The sequence below is a fragment of the Mytilus trossulus genome, chromosome 2 (assembly GCF_036588685.1).
Source record: "Mytilus trossulus isolate FHL-02 chromosome 2, PNRI_Mtr1.1.1.hap1, whole genome shotgun sequence".
NCBI lineage: Eukaryota > Metazoa > Mollusca > Bivalvia > Mytilida > Mytilidae > Mytilus > Mytilus trossulus.
In genome coordinates, this window is record NC_086374.1 from 39627309 (window position 1) to 39649389 (window position 22081).

At 30.2% G+C, this 22081-nt stretch overlaps 1 protein-coding gene across 1 annotated transcript; it reads right to left on the reverse strand.

Moving 5' to 3' along the window:
• Nucleotides 1-1901: 1901 nt before the first annotated feature.
• LOC134707195 (alanyl-tRNA editing protein Aarsd1-like) lies at nt 1902-20884 on the reverse strand. Its single transcript, XM_063566768.1, has 13 exons — nt 20747-20884; nt 13369-13500; nt 12406-12423; nt 11432-11573; nt 10553-10610; nt 10030-10189; nt 9177-9293; nt 7933-8063; nt 7231-7297; nt 5821-5912; nt 3550-3604; nt 3202-3296; nt 1902-2355 (listed from the first exon to the last, which is right to left on the reverse strand). The coding sequence occupies exons 1-13, from the start codon at nt 20783-20785 to the stop codon at nt 2220-2222; spliced, it is 1242 nt and encodes a 413-aa protein (XP_063422838.1). The 5' UTR covers nt 20786-20884; the 3' UTR covers nt 1902-2219.
• Nucleotides 20885-22081: the final 1197 nt, after the last annotated feature.

Sequence of the window (22081 nt, forward strand, 5' to 3'; positions counted from 1 at the left end):
GAATATTATTGAAGATAAAGATAAACTGTAAATAACAAAAAATGTTCTGCAAAGTAAGATCTAGAAAAACGGTTACATGACCAAAATTATCAATGGACCCTTAAAGAGTTATTGCCCTTTAAGGAAAAATTTACACAAGTTTTTTTTTTGTTTTTCAACCTTAGTAAGTTAGTTTATATCTAGAATTGTTTCTGCCACAAAAAAAAAAGGATTTAAGGGTTAATTGATAACTTCTGAAATGTTCTTCTGTAGCTTATTGATCTGGTAGCCTGTCTCTCTAACTATACTGTACATGCCTAAATTTATGTTGAACATTAATGCTTGTAATGGAAGTTGACTTGAAAATGAAATACAGCTTGATTTTTAATAAAAGGAGAGAGACAGCATTAGGTTTTAGATATGTTATCTTTTTCATAGTTGCTTCTTTCTTTCTCAATTTGTAGTAAAACAAATCTCTAAAAATTCACTCTCCCTCTACGGTAATGTGTCGCCTATTCCCTGAATATGTGTGTCTAAGATATCCAATTAAATTGAATATTTCAAATACCTATACATTCATTTGAAAGTAATAAAAGATGAATAAAGACAATGTAGGCTCGTAATGATTGATATAACAATCAGCAAACTAGTCAAAATTGTTATTCAAACAACAACACTGTATAGCATTTGTATGTGCCTTCTAATAATTGTTTTTTCTAGAGATAAGACTATTTAGGAAAAGAAATAATTGAATTGTAAGTAATAGTTATTAAAAACAAGAAGCATATCATTCTTGATTCTTAATTCATATGCACCATTTATGGGCATTATGTTTTCTGGTCTGTGCGTCCGTCTGTTCATTCATCTGTCCATCCTTCTGTGCGTCCCCCTTCAGGTTAAAGATTTTGGTCAAGGTAGTTTTTGATGAAGTTGAAGTCCAATCAATTTGAAACTTAGTACACACGTTCCCTATGATATGATCTTTCTAATTTAAATGCAAAATTAGAGATATTCTCCCATTTTCACGGTCCACTGAACATAGAAAATGACAGAGCGGATGAGGCATACAGGTAATGGGGACACATTCTTGTTTTAAATGAAATGAAACAAAACAAAGTAGGTAGCTGTGCAAGAGCACACAATGAAATTGTTGAAAAAGTTAAATTTAATTTTTTTCCTTTCTTCTAAATACATATTTGTTGTTATGGCAATCATTCCAAATATCCTATTTTCATATCTTCATGCATCAAGTCGAATCACAATGTCTTTTAAACTATGAACTTTTAAACTATGAAATAGTTTAACGTTAGTACACACAATGCCTTATAAATCATGCTATATGTCTGCTTCTAGATTAGAACTTGTTGTTCAGACAATTCCCTAACTACTTATTGAAATCCTATTGTAATTCTATCACAGTGGGTCATTTTTTTAGTATATTTAAAACAATCTGATGAAGTCGAAAAACCAAACAGAATTTTGCTGATAATGGAGTCATGATTTTTTGGCCTCATACTTTTCTCTTCAACAAAATCTCATAAAAATATACTTCACTAACTGAATGGGATTAGATAAATTAGGTTTTGAATTTATCTGTTCCTGTTTATTACAGAAAAATTTTACATTGTGAAATTATGAATATGATTCATCCTATTTGTGGCAAGATTGTCAAGATTTGTTTTATTATGAAGTAAACTTAACGACGTAATGTATAGTCTAGCTAGATTGATTAATGGTTGTGTGAATGTAAAACTGGTTCAATCTCATATTTTGGGCCTGTACAAAGTAATTAGGCTACCTGTACCACATGTTCTCTTTATATGTACATCTATTCTCTTTATAGAAGAGTCATTTGTTAATGGTTAATATAGTATGTGTGTTGTACTGTCTCATTTAAAAAAAAAGGCTGTTAAACATCCTTTTCAAATTAAAGTTTTGTAGTGAAAATTCTGGAGAGTTGTCTCTTTGGCAATTATACCACATCTTCTTTTTTATATTATATGAATGCATTCATCTATATACCATATTATTCACAGCAATACATTACAAAAGTCATAAACATTTGTAGGAGAGATCACTTTATAAAAAATAGAATTATCACAAATCAGCTACACCCATTATTTCATTTAGGACCATCATTTGTATTTCACAGATTACAATATTGAAGTGGGATCTTTGTGTAATCAAGTCTGAAAGGTTTTTTTGTACTAATTGTCTAAGTAACTACCAATAAATTGTCTTTATGATTCACTCTTAATTCCTGCTACATATTCCCTGACAAGTTTTTCTGCTTTAGTTTTGTTTGCCAGTTTATTACATTTTCCTTGATATGGTCCTCTACTGCATGATCCCTTCCCTTCTAACAATTCTGCTACCCTGGAAAAAAAGATGTCAAGTACTGTGAAAAATTCTCATAATAAAATAAAAATGTTAGGATTAAATTCATTTTATAATATGGTTTCAGATTGGATTGCATTTATTTGAGACAAATACCAATTAATTGTTAGGCACCTTCCATACATCATTTCTGTTTATTTAAATTTTTTAACTGTCCTGTTAGTTTCCGAGAAGAAAATATAAGAGTGCACAAGCTGAAAAGTCTTGCCTTCTTTACTAACCATTGATATTATGACGATAGTCCTAAATATAAAGCTTGACTACATCTATCACATAAACTTAACATGATACAAGAAAATGAGGTCAAGGTCAGATAAACCAAATTGAAAATACATGTACACCTTACAATCATTTCATACACCAAATATACTTTTAAAATATAGTTGACCTATTGCACAGCTAAGAAACAAACTAAACCAGAAAAACTTAAAATGAACCATGGAAATGAGGCCAAGGTCAGATTAAAACTGCCAGACAGACATGCACAGCTTAAAATCGTTACATGCTTAGTTTTACAAAAAAGACAAACCAAGCACTTATGTTTCATCTAACAATTAATTTCACATGTGAATGTGCAGAAATAAATATACAAATACAATAACTACACTATTATTTGTTTTGATCTTATTTTATTTTAACACATCTTTATCTGAACAATTAGACTTATTAACCATTTCCACTCATATTCTTTTCCCTTTAATATTTGAAAATTCAATGAATCTTAATTTCTATTTTTATGAAAGCTGTTCGCACTTCATCCCTTAAAACCTTTTATCTGACTTTGATCCTAGTAATCATTCCTATAGATATATTCATTTGACTTACTTCGGTCCTAGTTCTTGTATAACAGAATCTTCACCAGAAAGTAAAAATAAACCAGCACCTTTCTCATCTCCCACTGTTAACAGACATGTTACGGACTAGTGAAAAAATTGAAAAAGTCATATGGTGAATATATTAGTAAAGTAGATATATTTTAATAATTTATACTTTATTTTTTTTATATGAAGCAATATTTCATTGTAAAACAGCAAAGATGAAAGAAAAATTTCGCCTGTTGATAATAAATTTGTTAAAGTAGTCTTATACGATGAAACAACATTCTCTTCTTGGATAAGCATCCATATTTATTCAAAATATTTGACTATAAATGTACTAAAGTTTGATACTCACTTTATCATTTATTTCGTTGACTATTTTATTCATAAACTCATTGTCACCTTCTTTTCTGAAAATAAAAACATAAAATTTGTTAATCCCCACTTCTTAATCACACAAGAAATAAAATGATACACAAACTAAACAAGATGATGTTGAGTTTTCTATAAGTGAATATTTTATCATTAAACATCTGATTGGCAGAAAAGAAAGTAAAATAGACACAGAACTGACTTTATCTGTTTATTTTGTTTATGAAAAATGAAAAAATATTTACTTTCAACCAGTCACAAAAGTAACAAATATTTGCAACAAAAATGTTTAGCAAATCAAGTAATCAATATTTTACAAGTTTTTAAATCATGTTTTCCCTCAATCTGACTGCCCATACACAAAAAGTCCAGAATTCTCTCTAATGAGTCCTAATTTTTATTATCAATATGTGTCTTAGATGTTATAAAATATATATAATTCCTAATAATCACATCTTTTATTTTTCAACAGAAAATTATACCTTTCATTTTGATCTCCGGATATCCCAGATATTGAATGGTGTTTGTGCAACTAATTTTTAACACATTTTAAATTGCAGTTTGTCTTTAATTTGTTTCAGCGTTTTGCATTTGCGCCGATCTGCATTTCATTCGCGCTGATTTTTTTTTTCATTTGCGCCGATTTTTTTACAGGTAAATAACAGGTAAATTACAGGTGAAATGATATAAGAAGATGTGGTATGAGTGCCAATGAGACAACTCTCCATCCAAATTATGTTATTTTCATTTATCATTAAAGACCTCTTTCGTTAGCCAGTTGTGCCACGATATGTTATGAATTGTCAATCATAACATGCATTTAACTGTTGTCTCCTGTTTTAAATCAAGAAGTAAAAACCTAAGATAAAAGTACTTTGTTTATACTAAAATGACGAATTAAAAATATAAGACAGCATTCAAATCCATAAAAATGGAATACATTCAAATCATAAATCTGTTTTTGCCGAGTATGTATAGTAGGCAACACATCTAATATATTCCTTTCTTATGATTTCGTCTCTTCTATATTTGGCGTAATTGTCAATAAAGAAGGTCATTTTTTTGGTCTGGCATACATACTTGTGGGGGCATTTCTAGAGTTCGCATTTTCTCACAAGGGAGCTATTAAACCAAGAGTTCCACATGGTGAAGTTGAAATCATACCTTCGTTAATTTTATAGACGACATCACGAATTGGTTGACCCTTATGAAATGTGTACTTTTATGTTGCCTACGAATGTATGAAATTTGTCATCAGAAGGAGCGGAGCGGCAGACAATGTCAAACGTGAAGCAGTCATCGATTTCATTTATGAAAAGGAATGGTAACCCGAAACATTGGGATAGCCATTTACCAATTGCAATGTCACTTGATTTGTCTTTATATTAATACTCTGTGCTCGGCCAATGTAAAAGTATGAACTTACCTGTAACTAACCAGTAAATCCAATTAGGAAAAAAATATAAAATCGGCGCAAATGAATAAAATCGGCGCAAATGAAAGAATGAAAATTTTCAAATTCTGCGCAAATGTCATACGCCCATTTGTTTCAAACAGAATAGTCTTGTCTTTAAAAAAATTATAATTATTATCTCATCAAATCTTAGAATTTACCAACTTTTGTTCTTTGATTAGTTAATAAATATAACATTTTGAAAAAGAGTTGTATTTTCTAAATGTTTTTTTTAGTTTGTAAGTTTGGTTATACATTGGATTTAAATAATCACAATTTCACAAAGAATATAAACTAAGGTAAACGGCCAGAAAGTCACAGGACAAAAAGTCACAAAACAAAAAGTCACAAATTTGGAAGGACAAAAAGTCACAAATAATTTGTTGACAATTGTTTGAATATATCAGAGAAATATCTTGAAATATTAACTTTTTATTACATATATTCATATTAAGGTTTAGGAAAATCAAGATTTATTTAATTTTAATCATGCAAAAGATATATTTCTTGGCACCATGAAGCCTTTAAGTGCCAAGCCACTTTGACATTTTGTTTTTTTAACAATTATTTGATGATCTTCGATATATTTTTGATAAATTTTGTTCACAAAGTTGGTTTATTTACAATAGTTCAAGCAAAATAAAAAAAATTTTTTTTAGTAGAAATGCGTAGTTTTTCTTCAAAGAAAATAATCAGAAAACATGAATTGTAACTTTTTATTTTGAGACTTTTTTTGTGTGAATTTTTACACAAGGCAGTCATTGCATCCTAATCTGTAACTAAAGAGAAAGAGATTCTGACCTATGAAGCACTAACACTGTTTCTTTGTCGGGTTTGGTTTTGAATTTATAAGCTTCCAGCAAAGCCAGGTCTCTCAACAATGATAAAACTGCCTGAAAAAATATGAATTTATTTTATGAGTACAGCTGACATATATAGTATAAAATAAAATTGAGAATGGAAATGGGGAATGTTTCAAAGAAACAACCCGACCATAGAAAAAAACAACAGCAGAAGGTCACCAACAGGTCTTCAATGTAGCGAGAAATTCCTGCACCCGGAGGCGTCCTTCAGCTGGCCCCTAACAAATATATACTAGTTCAGTGATAATGAACGCCATACTAATTTCCAAATTGTACACAAGAAACTAAAATTAAAATAATACAAGACTAACAAAGGCCAGAGGCTCCTGACTTGGGACAGGCGCAAAAATGCGGCAGGGTTAAACATGTTTGTGAGATCTCAACCCTCCCCCTATACCTCTAGCCAATGTAGAAAAGTAAACGCATAACAATACACTCATTAAAATTCAGTTCAAGAGAAGTCTGAGTCTGATGTCAGAAGATGTAACCAAAGAAAATAAACAAAATGACAATAATACATAAATAACAACAGACTACTAGCAGTTAACTGACATGCCAGCTCCAGACTTCAATTAAACTGACTGAAAGATTATGATTTCATCATATGAACATCAGGCACAATCCTTCCTGTTAGAGCTGTTTGTTCCGTTTCAAGGATGAAGAATTTTGAAAAAAAAAATGCAAAATAACAGCTTAAAAGTATTTAAGGGCAATAACTCCTATAAAATATCAATTTACATTTTTGGTTGTGACTTATTTGTATATTGATAATTGAAAAAAGCTTAAAATTGGTAAAAAAAACTAGGTAAATTAGTTCTATAAACAGCCAAATGTTAGAGTCAAGTCATAATGCTAACTGAAGATTTTCAAGCGCTGGTCACTTGTTTGTTTATCATGCTATATAATGAATGTTTTTACCATTTCCAGCTTTCTCATATCTTTATGCATACTTGACTTAAATAAAGCTGCTAAATTCTTAGTAATTTATTCTCTGGTGGATGGTTGTCTCATCAGCATTCATACCACATCTCCTTATTTTGTTTGGATGAACATAGGAGTAGAAATGTTCTGAAAGTAATAAATTTAGTTAATATAAGTGGTCTAGCGAGTTGGGCATAGTGCAATGCTATTTGGTGCCACAATATCTCAGTAGCATGAGTTCGAATCCTAGCAAGGGAAGAACAAAAAAATTTCATTAACAAATTTACAGATATAACATTGTTGGGTTGTTTAGACTATACATGTATATTTATCATTACAACAGCTAAAAGCAATCATTTATTTAGATTATACATGTATATTTATCATTACAACAGCTAAAAGCAATCATTTATTTAGATTTTTCAACCTTTTGTGCTGATTTAGAAGCTTTAACTGCTTTGTCTGCAAGATCTTCCTGTTCTTCTAGTGGTCCTCTGAAAGAAAAAACAACCTTTAATAGTAGTTATGTGTTAACAATCAAGAGCATAAGGCATCTTAAACTCTGTATCTCTTATTGTTAAATAATTTATGACATGCAGTGACTAATAGTGTTTACCAGTTATGTTAAACTATTGTCTTCAGAAGAATGTTTACCAGTTATGTTAAACTATTGTCTTCAGAAGAAGGTTTATCTTAGCAAAATATAGAAACAATATAATTATGTGATGCTTCAGGTAATAGCCACAGTTGTTACAGAGAAGACACATATAGTCTGGCATTCAATTAATTCCTTTCTACTCTCAAAATCAGAATCAAATAGGCTAAAATAATTCTGTTTTAAGTTTTTATCTTTTTATTTACTACATGTAGGTGCACATATAGTGCTAATACATGTATTGAGAGGGTTTGATAATTCATCCATCCCTTGATTTAACCCAATCTCCCTGCACCAGTTTGAATTATGCAAGAAGTTAGCTGATTTGTATTTCATTTTGATATATGGCTGTCTTATTTATTTTGCAAAACTACATGTTTAGCAAAAAAAAAATTAGCATTGCAGGTAATCTTCAACTATACATGAAAAACACATCACTAGTATTTGCATTCTCTGTATTTTTAGAACACTTACTTTAAGATAGTCATTAGAGATTTTTCAACTTGGTAACTACGACCTAGATACTGTCGGACTCTTTCACCAGCCACAAATAATAAATTTGATTTATTCTTTTTTCCCTTCTCAAGTCCCAATAATTTGATAAGCTGAAATATAGAATTTATATGAAATGGTATGAAATGATGAAATAATCAAATTGTACTTAGGATTTACTTACAATTAGTTCATTTCCAGCAGCTCCACTGTGAAGCTATCATGGCCATATTGCATGTTCAAAGTAGAGTACCCCGGTAATAACACTTCTCAGTTAATAGTTCCACATGAGGCAGAGTTACTGACATAACTGGTTTCGTTTGGTGTAGTAAATACATTTCTTCATTATAACCATATACATGCATTTCCATGTTCAAATAATTCTATGTTGTCAATTTTTTTAGTTAAGCAATTTGTGGAACACCTTGCAAGGACAATTACCAGGTATATCATAATTTATTTCCAATTTCAAAAATCTTTAAAATAGATTTCAATATAAGACTACAAATAAGGCTAAGTAAGTACTTCATACAAAAGCATTTCTATCATATTTGGTTAGATTGTTTAAAACAATCTGTGCATGCAAGTTCTAACTAGTTTCATGAAGACAAATATTCAATTGCCCTTGAATTCAAGAAAACCAAAAAATGTTGTTTTTCCCACCAGATTTTAACATTGCTGTGATAAACGTTTATTGTTTTCAATTGCATGTTTCATACCTTTTATTTGATTACCTGTAAATGTGCTAGATTAGATATGTGTGTTCCACAATTACCTGTAAATGTGCTCGATTAGATACATGTGTTCCACAATTACTTGTAAGTGTACTAGATTAGAAATATGTGTTCCACAATTACCTGTAAATGTGCTAGATTAGATACATGTGTTCCACAATTACCTGTGAATGTGCTAGATTAGATATGTGTGTTCCACAATTACCTGTAAATGTGCTCGATTAGATACATATGTTCCACAATTACTTGTAAGTGTGCTAGATTAGAAATATGTGTTCCACAATTACCTGTAAATGTGCTAGATTAGATACATGTGTTCCACAATTACCTGTGAATGTGCTAGATTAGATACATGTGTTCCACAATTACCTGTAAATTAGCTAGATTAGATACATGAGTTCCACAACTACCTGTAAATGTGCTAGATTAGATACATGAGTTCCACAATTACCTGTAAATGTGCTAGATTAGATACATGAGTTCCACAATTACCTGTAAATGTGCTAGATTAGATACATGTGTACCACAACATAATGTATTGTCTAGACCCTCTATGGATAATACTCTCACTGGCCCTTCATGATCATCTGGTAATCCTCTACAACGAGCCTACAATATTCACAGGCTCACATAATATAAATATTGATTAAAGTTTCTCAGACAATATATGATAATAAAAATTTAAATGTTTTTATAATTTCACGTAAAATGTAAAATATTGTATACATGTATATCATTATTTTCACTTGTATGCTGTTTTTTTTATTGCTTTGTTGTCAAACTGCTTTAAAAAATGTGAGAAATTTCCGAGCATATGCAACAGTTATCTCATACACTTCAAAACTTCATAATTACATTAAACATTAAAATGTATGTTTCATTGTCATATATTAGGTTTGATTGATGCATTCAGGTGTCATTCTCAAATTAACATTCATTTCACAATGAAATGTATCATTAACGATGACATGAGCTTCCACAATAAGATACACAGGAAAATAAAGGAAAAACGAGAAATCGTGTTTTCATGTTCCTCGTTTCTCATTTTTTATATAGATTAGACCATTGGTTTTCCAGTTTGAATGGGTTAATAGTCATATTTTGAGCCCTTTATAGCTTGCTGTTCAGTGTGAGCCAAGGCTCTGTGTTAAAATCTGTAGTTTGACCTATAGTGGTGTACGTTTTACAAATTGTGACTTGGATGAAAAGTTGTCTCATTGGCACTTGTACCACATATTCTTATTTCTGTTATCTTTACAATGAACATACTTCATATACATATTCGTCATGTCTTGGCAGAATTCTTATTATTCTACTATTATCATGATTGATAATAATAACTTACTTCAGCTAACTTAGGATCATCTTTATCATGATATAATACTGGTGTGACTGGAATTCTCTCTCTTATCCTTTCATTAACAGCATCTTCAAGAACTGTAATCTGTTCTTCTGAAAGTTTAGGTGTATCTAATTCTATGGATGATATCTTTTCTCCTAAATTCCTGAACAATATAAGAGTTGACTAAAAGTTATTGAATATCTTCATTTAAAAGTGATATTTCATGTTTAAAACCATTCTTGATTTTCATAGTTTCAACGGGTTTTTTATAATGTCAATGTTGATGAGTATAAAGAAAAGACAGAATTATACAGAACAGAATTTCTTTGAACAGGGGGGGCACCTTTTTAAAAAGGTGCAAAAAAAGAAAGAAAACAATGCTCTAGAAACATATATTATTTACTGGTCAGTCATTCTCATAACAGTTTGCAGTTGTAAAACAGTTAAAATTTTAAAGGTATGTTATTATTTTATTATTAAACCATATCACTTCTCTTTCACATGATTATCTATTATATGAACACACCATGATGTTGTTGGAAATCCAAACATACTCTCTGCAACTGTAGTTATCAAGTGTTGACCTGAAATACATGTTCATACTTATTTTCATTGATTTTACAAATATTAAAATCTTGACAGAGAACTTGACATTATTATCATTTATACTAGTATTATGGGCTAGTTTCAATAGAAAACTATTGATATATGTAAAACATTACCATTTTCTTTTTTTGTAATGACTTTTAAGTATACGTCAAGAACTCCAAAAAATAAAGATAGTTCTACATAAACATGTGCTAAAAAAAGAGATATATATTTATGTGAGGTTCACGTATGATTTTTGAAGTATGTAATTTATTCTAAGGTCTTTTCACAATAGTTGTAAAACAATTTTGACAGTCGGTATATAATGATTGTTTGCAATAGATTAAACATATTGAGGTTTGGGCAGTGACCGTTGTCGTACGTTTCTTAAGTGTTGAAGTTTAATTTTCATTTAAGAATTCTGTTTTTTAATGGATTGAAGTTGTATGTAAAGAATTAATGTGTTTTGTATATATTTTGTAAATGTTTGATTGCTGTCTTTTACCAGTTGAGATTGTGTGATGTCTATAAAGGATTTGTTTTCATAGATGCATGGTTTCCATATTTAAAATATGAACTATTAATAATGTTTGAAAAAATATTGTGATCTCTGGATCTTGTTATTAAAATTGAGATGGTCATTGTGCCTAACAGTACCTAAATATGTATTTAGTTTTCTGTTATGCCTTTATCGTATAAAGGTAAATATCTGAATGTGCTCAGATATGTATGCTATACAAAAATCTAGAGAGATTTAGCACATAAATACTCTAATGCTCGTTTGAACACAGTGAATTTAGAACAGAATTTAAATTACCAGTATGTTGTTGCATATGATCAAATCTTCTAGCCCAATCAACTTGTAAGTTAACATCTGTGCCAGCAGGGATGTCTGTAGAAACAAAATGGACGGCATCAGCACCTCTTCTGCTAATCTTCAACACAGGTATATCATTGATCTAAAGTGAACCATTTAAAAAATATTTATTTTGGCCAAGAAAGTTTGAAATGGAATCCTGGCAAGATATTGTTCAACAATTTTCATATTTATAGCCGACTATATGCAATGATATGGCACAGGTTTTCCTCATGGTTGAAGGCTATAATTGCTAACATCATGTACATCTACCTCATTTGAACTGTATTAGATTGTAACCTCTCATTGGCAATCACACAACATCTCCATATTTTTATATAGACAATTGCATTCATCTATTATCATATTTTTTTTAAAGTTCCTTCAGATGAATAGTTTTCTTGTAAAGTGTAAACTAATTTCTCAAAAATAATAAATGAAAATTGATAAAACATGAATGATATTTTTACAATGCAAGATTTTATTTTACATTTTTAAGGCAAACGACAATATTAATTGTATACAATTGCTATGTGCATGATTCAAAATTATCTGAAACAAATAATTGAAGGAGCTACCAGTATTATTGTTTTAACTTCATGACTGCCTATTGTTCAAATTGGTTAACTTTTTTGTGTAAAGTTTTAATGAAATCCATCCAATAGTTTAGGAGAATGTGTAATTGTATTTACAATATTTAAGGATTGACAAGTATAACTTTACAGAATGTCAGAAATACAGCAATAAGGACAAAGGATGTTTCTTACATCATATGGTCTCTGGTGGATAGTTGTCTCACTAGCAATCATATCAGAGTTTCTTAATTCAAATCCTTTGATTTTCCAAACTTTTATTCCAGTGTAGAACATTGTACATGTATAATAATATGCTTATATTTTTTTAACTTGCAATTCCTTCTTATGCTTTAAACTTACAGTTCCTCTGTCATCAGGCTGAAAATGATAAAATTTATATCATTAAATCATGCATGTAACTTTTCTTTCTTTTGGGAAAATGTTTAATATTGGGACAAAGTCCCCAATAACAGTAGAAAAATTAATAAAAAAAAATAAAAAAAATCAGGAAAATTTTCCCGAAATTTTCATTGTACTAATGAACTCAAAATCGTTCAATTTTTTTTATGTCATGTTTTGAATTCCCGCATCTGCCCAGAAATCTACAATGTTCTTCCTTTTTTCAGGTCTCGTTTGTATGAAACTTTGAGTAAAATATATATTTATCAGTCTAGTATAAAATAGGAAGGAAAGCAATACCAATTTCATTTTTGATAATTCCTTGATATGAAAAAAACGTTACCTGATAATAGCGTTTCTTAGTTTACATTTAATATGACGTCATAACTTAAATAACGTCACAACTAAAATCCCTAACAACAACAGAACCAAAATCGGAAACGTTACGATATTTCCGTTTCTTTTTTTTAACAAATATAATATTTGAAAAAAAAGGTACAAAAAAATAATTCATACAGACTTCGTCCCCATTTACAGGTAATGCCTGCCTCATATTAGTGTTAGCATTGATAAATGATTGATAGTTTGATTGGTGCTAATTCAGAACTATTACCATGATTGCTTGTGGCTGACTCATCACTATACACTACTTAAAGTTTAGTCATAGTAAGGTTAAAGTCTGCAAGTATCATGATAAATTTTTCATTCTATCTATAACTAAGTGTTAGTTTTAATTTCAGCATGATTGGCAGAAAAGAAATAAATATCATTTCTTAAATACAGTGTGGTGTTGATGAAGAACAGCATTGATGGATATCCCATATCCTTTCTTTTCTACTTATTAAAAAAAGATTGTGTCAATAATGATGTCATCCAAAAGTAAACCCATAATATAGATGCCACTTCATGAAAATAAACACTTACCTGCCCTCCTCCTTCAGGAAACAAAATGGTATCTTCTAAAACAACCTCATAGCCTTTTATCTTTTCTTTTTTCTTTTTCTGGTTAAGAATTGATACTTCAGATGGCTCACAGCTTTTTACTTTTGTTGTAAACTAAACAAAAAAGATATATATCGTGATAATCATCATGTTAATGTATACTGTATGATTATTTATTAATGAAATCACAATGTTTTATATATATTGAATAAAGAAAACATGTGAGACTTATTTTCATTTATACATTTATTGTACTATTTAACATTCATTTTTCTTCATGATTTAACAGTTCCAGTTAATCAAAGCTCATTTAAACAATTTAAAACATATTTCAACAGACCCGAAACAAGTCATTATACAATTGAATACTCAGTATCAACCAAAACATCAACAAACCATGAAAAGTTAGGGCAAGTTTGGACACAATATTCAATGTTGATACTGTCTGAATTTGGATTGTGATCAAGTTCTTGACATTATATAGGTTTCTGTCTCAAAATAAATGAGATCTTAATATCTACTGTGTAATACTGTGCAATTTAAGATTTCGTCTTGAAACTTTAAAAAGAAATTTAAAACTTAAAAATTTAAAGAAAACTATGACCCCCCCCCACTAGAATTGTAAAAAATAATCCCCCCAAATATTTTTTACCTCCCCTTTTGGAGTAATCACTCCAAAACTTAATCTCAGCCTTCCATTTGTGCTATGGAACCTTGTAGTACATTTTGCTGTTAGTGGCAGGCTTAACAAAAATGTGGAATAAAATATTAAAAAAATTTCCTCTAGATACTATCTTTTGATTGTAAGAAGCTTCTGTTCAAGTTTGTTAAAAAAAAAAACAGAATGGTTTATGAATCAAATAAATGTTTTAAAAAATTTAACTGCAGACTGTATGTAAAAATGTAATTTTAACTGGAAGTAACACTTAGTCCATAAAAATAAAGTAATATACTGAAAAACAAGCCTCTGTCCAAGTTTGGTTAAATTCTAGAATAGTTTAGGAAAGTTATTAAAATTCAAAAACTTTAACCACAGAGTGAAAATTGTTGGACACCGTGGCAGCCACTATTGATGGAATGCATGATGGCCGCATGTATGTCTCCCTTTTGCTTTTGCTCATACTACAAAAATACTTGTTTTTTTACCCTTTTTTTGTCATGTTTATCAAACCTCGATTGAACCACCTTCCCTTTGTTTTATGCAGAGATGGGGTTGATTACTTTAAAATGTAAATCGATTAAATTACAATTACTTTGCTAATAAAATGTAATCGATTACATTACAATTACACCCTATTTCATATGTAATCTTATTACCTTGTAAAGATCCATACACTTACACGCCACAAATTAATGTCAAGCAACTAGAAAAATGTTTGTTTTTCTGCCCCTTATTCCTAACTACCCTAACTGTTGGTACAAAATGTACCATAGTTATATACAAATACAAATACAAATACAAATATTTTATTGGCACAAACACAATTACAATAATTGGCAAAGGCCCATATTACAGTGCATTACAACAATGAATACAGCATACATTTACTAGTATTTAAATATGTTATAAATAAGAAGCTAAAATCTCGTTTCTATACATCAGACATTTATGTATATAAGAACTAGTCACTTTCAGGACTTTTAAAGAGTTACTATTAATACAACTATTAATATTTAGCTGATTTTCACTACAACATGTAGGAAGTATATTTAATATCTTATTTTTAAAGTTAAATCTATAGTTTGAAAAAAATTCACATTTCAGTAAAAAGTGATTTTCATCTTCTACCTCACCTGATTTACATACATTACAAACTCGTTCGTCGGTGGCTAAACCTAGATATCGCCCCTTTTCAATAGCAAGATTGTGTGCACTCAATCTAATTTTAAACAGAGATGACCTTTCTAATCTATTACTTAGAACATCAACATAAGAACTACGCTGCTTTGAATTATGAAATTGTTGGTAAAATTTTAGTTTTGATGAATCATGATGCACTGATCAATCACTCGTTGTTTAATACTTGGTAGATATTGTTTAATAGAAAAGTTTCCCCCAGCTAGGTTTGAAAATCCTAGATTGTTAAAAATAGAATAAAGTTTCTTTGTCCAGGGGTTATTTTTTTCAGTTGCCAGAAAAACTTTGGATATAAGTGCGTTTTCAGACCTTAAAATATGATCATAAAACTTAATACAAGAAAATGTTATTTTTGAGCATAACGGTAGCCTGCAAAGTTCAGCTCTACAAGCAGCATTAATTGCTTTACAATGAACACCTAGAATTTCTTTTATGAATTTCATATGGAATTTTTCTAAAATGGAATTGTCTCCCGAATTATCAAAAACACCCCAAATCTCACTACAATACAGCAATATGGGGCTTACTAATGAATCAAATAATTTTTCTAAAAGTTTACAAGGATTATCCAATCCAATTGTTTTTTAATCTTAAAACATGCTTTCCTAGCTTTTTCAATTAGTAAGGATACAGCTAAGTTAAAGTTGCCATTACACTTTAACATTATTCCCAAGTAGCAATATTTGGAGACAGTTTGTATGACATTATCATTATAAAAAAACTCATTTAGATATGTTTTACCATTAGAGTTAAAAACTAAAACCTTTGATTTTTGAACATTAACCTGTAGCTTCCAATTTGAGCAATATGTACTAAGAGTATTGAGACTGGCTTGCAAACCAGTTTTGCTTTCTGATAGTAATACAATATCATCAGCATATAATAAACAATTTACAGACAAATCACCAACTCTGACTGGTTCACAGCTACCATTGAATAAATCTTTTACAACATCATCAATAAAAATATTAAAAAGTGTGGGGCTTAAAACATCCCCTTGTTTAACACCTCGCTCTGAAGTGAATGCAGTACTAAGACCATTTGAAAATTTAATTCTAGTGGTAGTATTTTCATACATTGCAGAAAAATTTTTAAAAAGCTTTTTAGGTAAACCTGATTTTAAAAGTTTATAAAATAAGCCTACTCTCCATATGGTATCAAAGGCTTTACGTAGGTCTATGAAAGCAGCAAATACTTTCTTCTTTTTACTTTTATAGTGATCAATAATGGTTTTTAAAGAAAATATGTGATCAGCAGTTCTACAATTTTGTTTAAATCCTATTTGATATTGACTGATGAGAGATATGTTATTAACAAATTTCAGTAATCTTGAATGAATGACTCTATTAAAAAGTTTTCCCAAGTTAGAAGTGATAGAAATGCCCCTATAATTGCTAGGGTCCATTTTGCTTCCAGATTTGTGTAAAAGGACTAGGAAACTATCATTCTATTTAGATGGGAATTGGCCAATATTTAGAATAAAATTAAACAGCTTTGTGAGAGGATTTAATATAGCCTGACCTCCATATTTAAGCATTTCATTTGATACCAAATCCATTGCAGTACTTTTCCCATTTTTAAGAGCTTTGATAGACTTAATTATTTCATCTGTAGTGATATCTACGTCTAAAATGTTATTAGATGGATCATTATCTATATTATCTTTTAATTGCTGGAAATGTTCCATTATGGTTTTATGGAAACTACTACAGTTATCATCACTTTTGTTTAACTTTTTAAAGAATTGAACAAAATTGTCATGAGGTATGTCCTGAAAGGAGTCAGCATTGTCATGCATCTTATCCAACTTATTTAACATTGCCCAAAATGATTTTGGATTCTTTTCAATATTATCATTTATATCCTTACAAATTTTTTGTTTATACATTTTTTGTTCATGTTTACAAAGTCTTCTGAATTTTGATCTATATGTATAATATAATTTCCTATATTGTCCATTGAGTGGATTTTTATTAACTAGTTTCTCATAGCTTTTAACTGTATTTCTTAAGTCAGTACAGGAATGTGAAAACCATGGTTTCCTGTTTGATTTTTTCATTTTTTGTAAGGGCTTTTTATTTATGAATTTAGCTGATTGTTTAGCACAGTCTAGTAAAATTGAATTAAATGACTCGGTAATCGAGTCACTGTCATTAAAGCTTTTGGCTATAAAGTTTGCCAATTTATTTTTAAACATTTGACTTTGTATATTTTCTGTGTATGAAGCAATTGCTTCATCAGTCCAAAGAAATTTACCCGGCAAAGAGTCTAGTTGGTGTGAATCACACGGCACTGATAAAAAATTAGCAAACATTGCACAACTAATTGGGCGATGGTTAGAAAGGGAAGTAAAATCATGAACTACAAAGTATCCTATTGAATCAATCAATTCTTCTGAGATAAGTGTGTAATCTACAACACTACTACCATTGTATGTTATACAAGTTGGTTGACCATTTAAATCGCCAATTGTTCGGCCATTTAAAATTCTGATTTTGGCTTCTTTGCACATATTTAATAATAATTTGCCACTATTGTTAGTGTGTTTGTGGTCAAGATTATTCCTTGACAATACCCTATCAGGATGATATTCTGAATCATCTAAGTTTACAAGTTCATTTACATTATCAAATTCAATAAAATCAAGTTGGGTGTTTGTATATGCATTAAAATCACCTTGTATTATGATGTCACCCATACTACTATATTTTTCTACATCACTGAGCAGAATAGAGTAAATTGATTCTATATCATTATTTTTATTATTATAACTTGAATACTCAGGAGATATATAAACTACAGCTACAAAAACATCTCTACTAATACTAAAAAACATATGGTCTAGTTTTATCCAGAGTTTATCAGGATGACTGTTTGTCAAAGATTTCAACCCTTTGGAAATTGAACTTTTTGCAAAAATATTAATTCCTCCAGAATATCTTCTTGCTTTCTTATGCTTTTTCCTGCTACTAGAGTGGACTAATTCAAAATTAGGAATGGAAATATCCTGGATAGATTCACTGCCTATCCAGGTTTCTACAAAACTAGCAATACTAAATTTAGAAACTATATCTTGAAAATGTGGGTCATTTGCTTTCTCACTTGAGAGACCCTCTATGTTCCACATGCCAATTTTTAAAAGATTTTCATTACTTTTAACTTTTTTTGCTAAAGGTCTCATCATGAAATAAAATATTAAAAGATGTTGAATAGAAGATTTCAGAGTTATAAAATGATACAATTATTTTATCATAATTACAAAGAAAGAAAGAAAAAAAAAGAAAAAAACAAAACATACAATGTATACACATGTTATACTACATGTACATGTATTTATAATTAGAAATAAGAACAAGCACGAGCTATTTCATTTTTCTAATTGAATGAAAAATAATGATTTAATAATACAAAATTATGACTAACAACCATGTACGACTAGAATTTAACAATCAGTGCAAAATAACAAGTTATATGTGTGTATGTTGTTGATCCGGTGGTGGAAAGTGAATCTGACCAAAAGGAGGAACAGACCATGGATTTCTCCAATTATTAAAGTTCGGATTATTCATTGCGTGGTTTGTTGGTAGGAACCATGGCATCATGTGTTGTTGATTGAATGATGGTGGGTACTGGTGGTTGAAACTATGACCATGAAGTGGATTTACACTCTGATGTGAATTCATGTTTGTATTATGATTAGCCATGTTTGGTCCATCGCGGCGATAAGATGATTGGTGAGTTGATCTGCTAAAGTTGTTGTCACCCTGTCTTCTATTTCGTTGGTGTTGGGTGTTATTTGTGTGTGGAATGTTCAGGGCAATCTTAAGATGTTTCACAATAGCTGGTAGCCCCTTTCCATAATTCAAATGGACATCATCGTGAAACATATCGTAGCTAGGCTCAAAACGTTCAATTTTATGGATACTAGGGTACAGATCGCATACCAACTCGATGATATTATTGGCCTCATTCACGATATCGTCATGGAAGTCCTTTCTATAAATGATCGGTAGGACATATATGTTAGAGTTATTCCACATTTTAGTACACTGATCTAATAATTGGGAAAATTCATCCTCTTGCACTCCCTCACCTTGTAAATCCCTCGCCCCAATATGAATAACAATATTCTTTGGTTCATATCTTTGACCGTTTTTCAGAACAAAGCTTGTGCATGTTTTTGCACCTCCCCGAATGTAGCGAACTACAGTTTTACCTTGTGGGGTAAAACGTTTAGGTTGTATAGGACGTAAAATAGAATCTCCAAGAATCAATACATCACACTTGGTTTTGTTCACCTGTGACAGCTTTGTTGAGGTATTGTTGATATCTGATATCGGAGTACTTTCTACCTGACTTATATCATTGTGTACGGAAGGATTCTTTTCGGATTCAAAAATAACTTTAATTACACTGCCCTTTTTTAATAGACATGCCTTTGCTGGGCCAAAGTGGTTGATAATGGCTTGCTTCCAGCATTCTGAACGTAGCGACTTGAAAGTGATATTGTTTGTTTTCCCGTCACACTGTGTGTGAATTACAGGTGTTTCAGTTTTTTCATCTGTTATAATTAAATCAGAATTAAATTGCTCATTTTCATCTAATATGTCAAGATCATTACCCGTTAAGCAATCACGGAGTTTAGCTGGGGGTTTCGATGCACGTGTATTTGTCGTGTCCGCCATTATGTGTATGAAGTTGGTGAGACACCAATATAAAATTTAAATGTGTGTAACTGATAACTCTTATCTCTTCATTCCAACATCTTCTAAATAAATTACAGTATTTGCATCACTGACACTGGTGTTCCAATATTAATAGTGTCTATTTATACAAATAATTTACATTTTTGATCGGACAAAAATATCTACTTCTTGTTTACTCTTATAATTTCACAGTTCATTATCAATCTCTAGAAATGAAACACTACCTCGTGAAATACTTATTTCAGAGTTCAAATATTATTATTCTTTGTTGCCAAGTTGGTAATTGGTACTTGATGCAATAAATTGAAATTGTAAGTTGTGTATTCACTGTTGATGATGCAAGCCCCCGAATCAATCCCAACCTTGCATTTGTGGTATTGAACCTTCTTGTAAAAATTTAAAGAGATCCATTCACTTTAACTTTTAAGTTATTGTCAGAAACAATTATGACTTCAAACAACAATGAGGATGACAACGAGAACATCATCATGATCATGCATAGCAATATACAAATGTACTGACCAAAAAATAATTTGTGTAAATATCGACTTGTAAATGAGATTAATCATCAGTAAAATACATCAAAATAATTTTCAGTAGGATAATATATTTCGTCTCCTGTCTGACCTGGGAACAGTATATTTATATATATGTTCCTGGTCTGACAGACTTTCTACAGCACAGTATTTTTTTATATATTTATATATATCTACATGTACGGGGGGTGCTGAAAATGAAAAAAAAAAATTCTGTAAAAGATCCTGACTATAAACCAGTTTACTCCTTATCACATTACTTTTCTCAGATAACTGTCTTTTTGACAAGCTAATGCCATCTCTGATTTCAGGTAAAAAACGAAACAAAAAGTAGAATTTTTAAAATCAATGTCAATTGTATGCTTGAATCATGGTACTGTTGAAGCTTAATACTTGATATATCTATTTACCTAACAAATATTTATAAATGCAAAGCAGTATAACTCACCTCTGTCAGAGACATAACTATAGTGTTATATGTCTCTATCTCTATATAGTCTGATTTTGGAACGAACTGATAGCTGGAACACGAACTGGTGTCCCTAATAGTACTGATACATTTAAGGGTGTACACCTCTGAGGAGCCAAAAATTTCTAGAATTAAACTTTTTTTCTAAACCTGATTTTGGGATTTAAATGACTGTAAAAAAAATTGTGAAGAAAAAATCCTATAATTGTGCGCTTCTTTTTTGCTACGGCCCTCTGAAAGTACTCAACTTTGAAAATTTTTCCATTTTTTCATCAATTTTTACCCATTTTTGGGTTATTATCATGGAAAAAAAATCACAGTTCCACAACTAAAACTTTTTTATACTCTTAATAAAGATGTAGTGGACCAATAAATGCAATGTGAATAAATTCAACTAAAAAAAATATAGGTAAGGTGTTAATCATAAGAAAGTTTTATCATACTTTGATGCTTTTTTTCGTGTCAAATCAGTTACCATGTTATCAATCATTTTGTAAATTTGTGATTTTTCCGACCTGTTTAAAGAACGAAATGCATATTATTTCAACTTTCTTATTATAAATGAATGCAAAAAAATACATGTCTAAGAAGTTTGAAAAGAAAAAGTTACTATTTGGGGTGTTTATGTTTCTGGTAGAATAATTTTGTGTAAAAAATTTCTCAAAATTTCACTAAAAAAGACTGACTTGATTAGTAATATAATTTGAAAATTTCATTACTCAAAAACTCCTTATTGGAAATACACAATTCTTTCACAGAGTTAAGTTTGATTATGATAATTATCAAATGCATTGCTATTTTCCACGTGTATCACATGTTTTGGAAAAAATTCCAGAACGAGATTTCAATGAGACTGAAATGTCTGAAGAACACATCCTTAAGTCCATATGTTAAAGAATAACTCGATGCTCAGGAAGATTTTTTCTTTTATTCTAGGTACATATATAAATGATATAATCAGTCTTTGATACAATATTTCTTGGAAAAAAAGAACTAACCCTGGGTTTTTTTATCAGGCACTCATATGTTCATTGTCAGATAATATCAAATCAATTTTGTCTTTAAAAAAAGCTGCTTGAAAGCTAGGGTGATCCCCGCTTTCCTTCCCGTGTCTCTAAATATATAT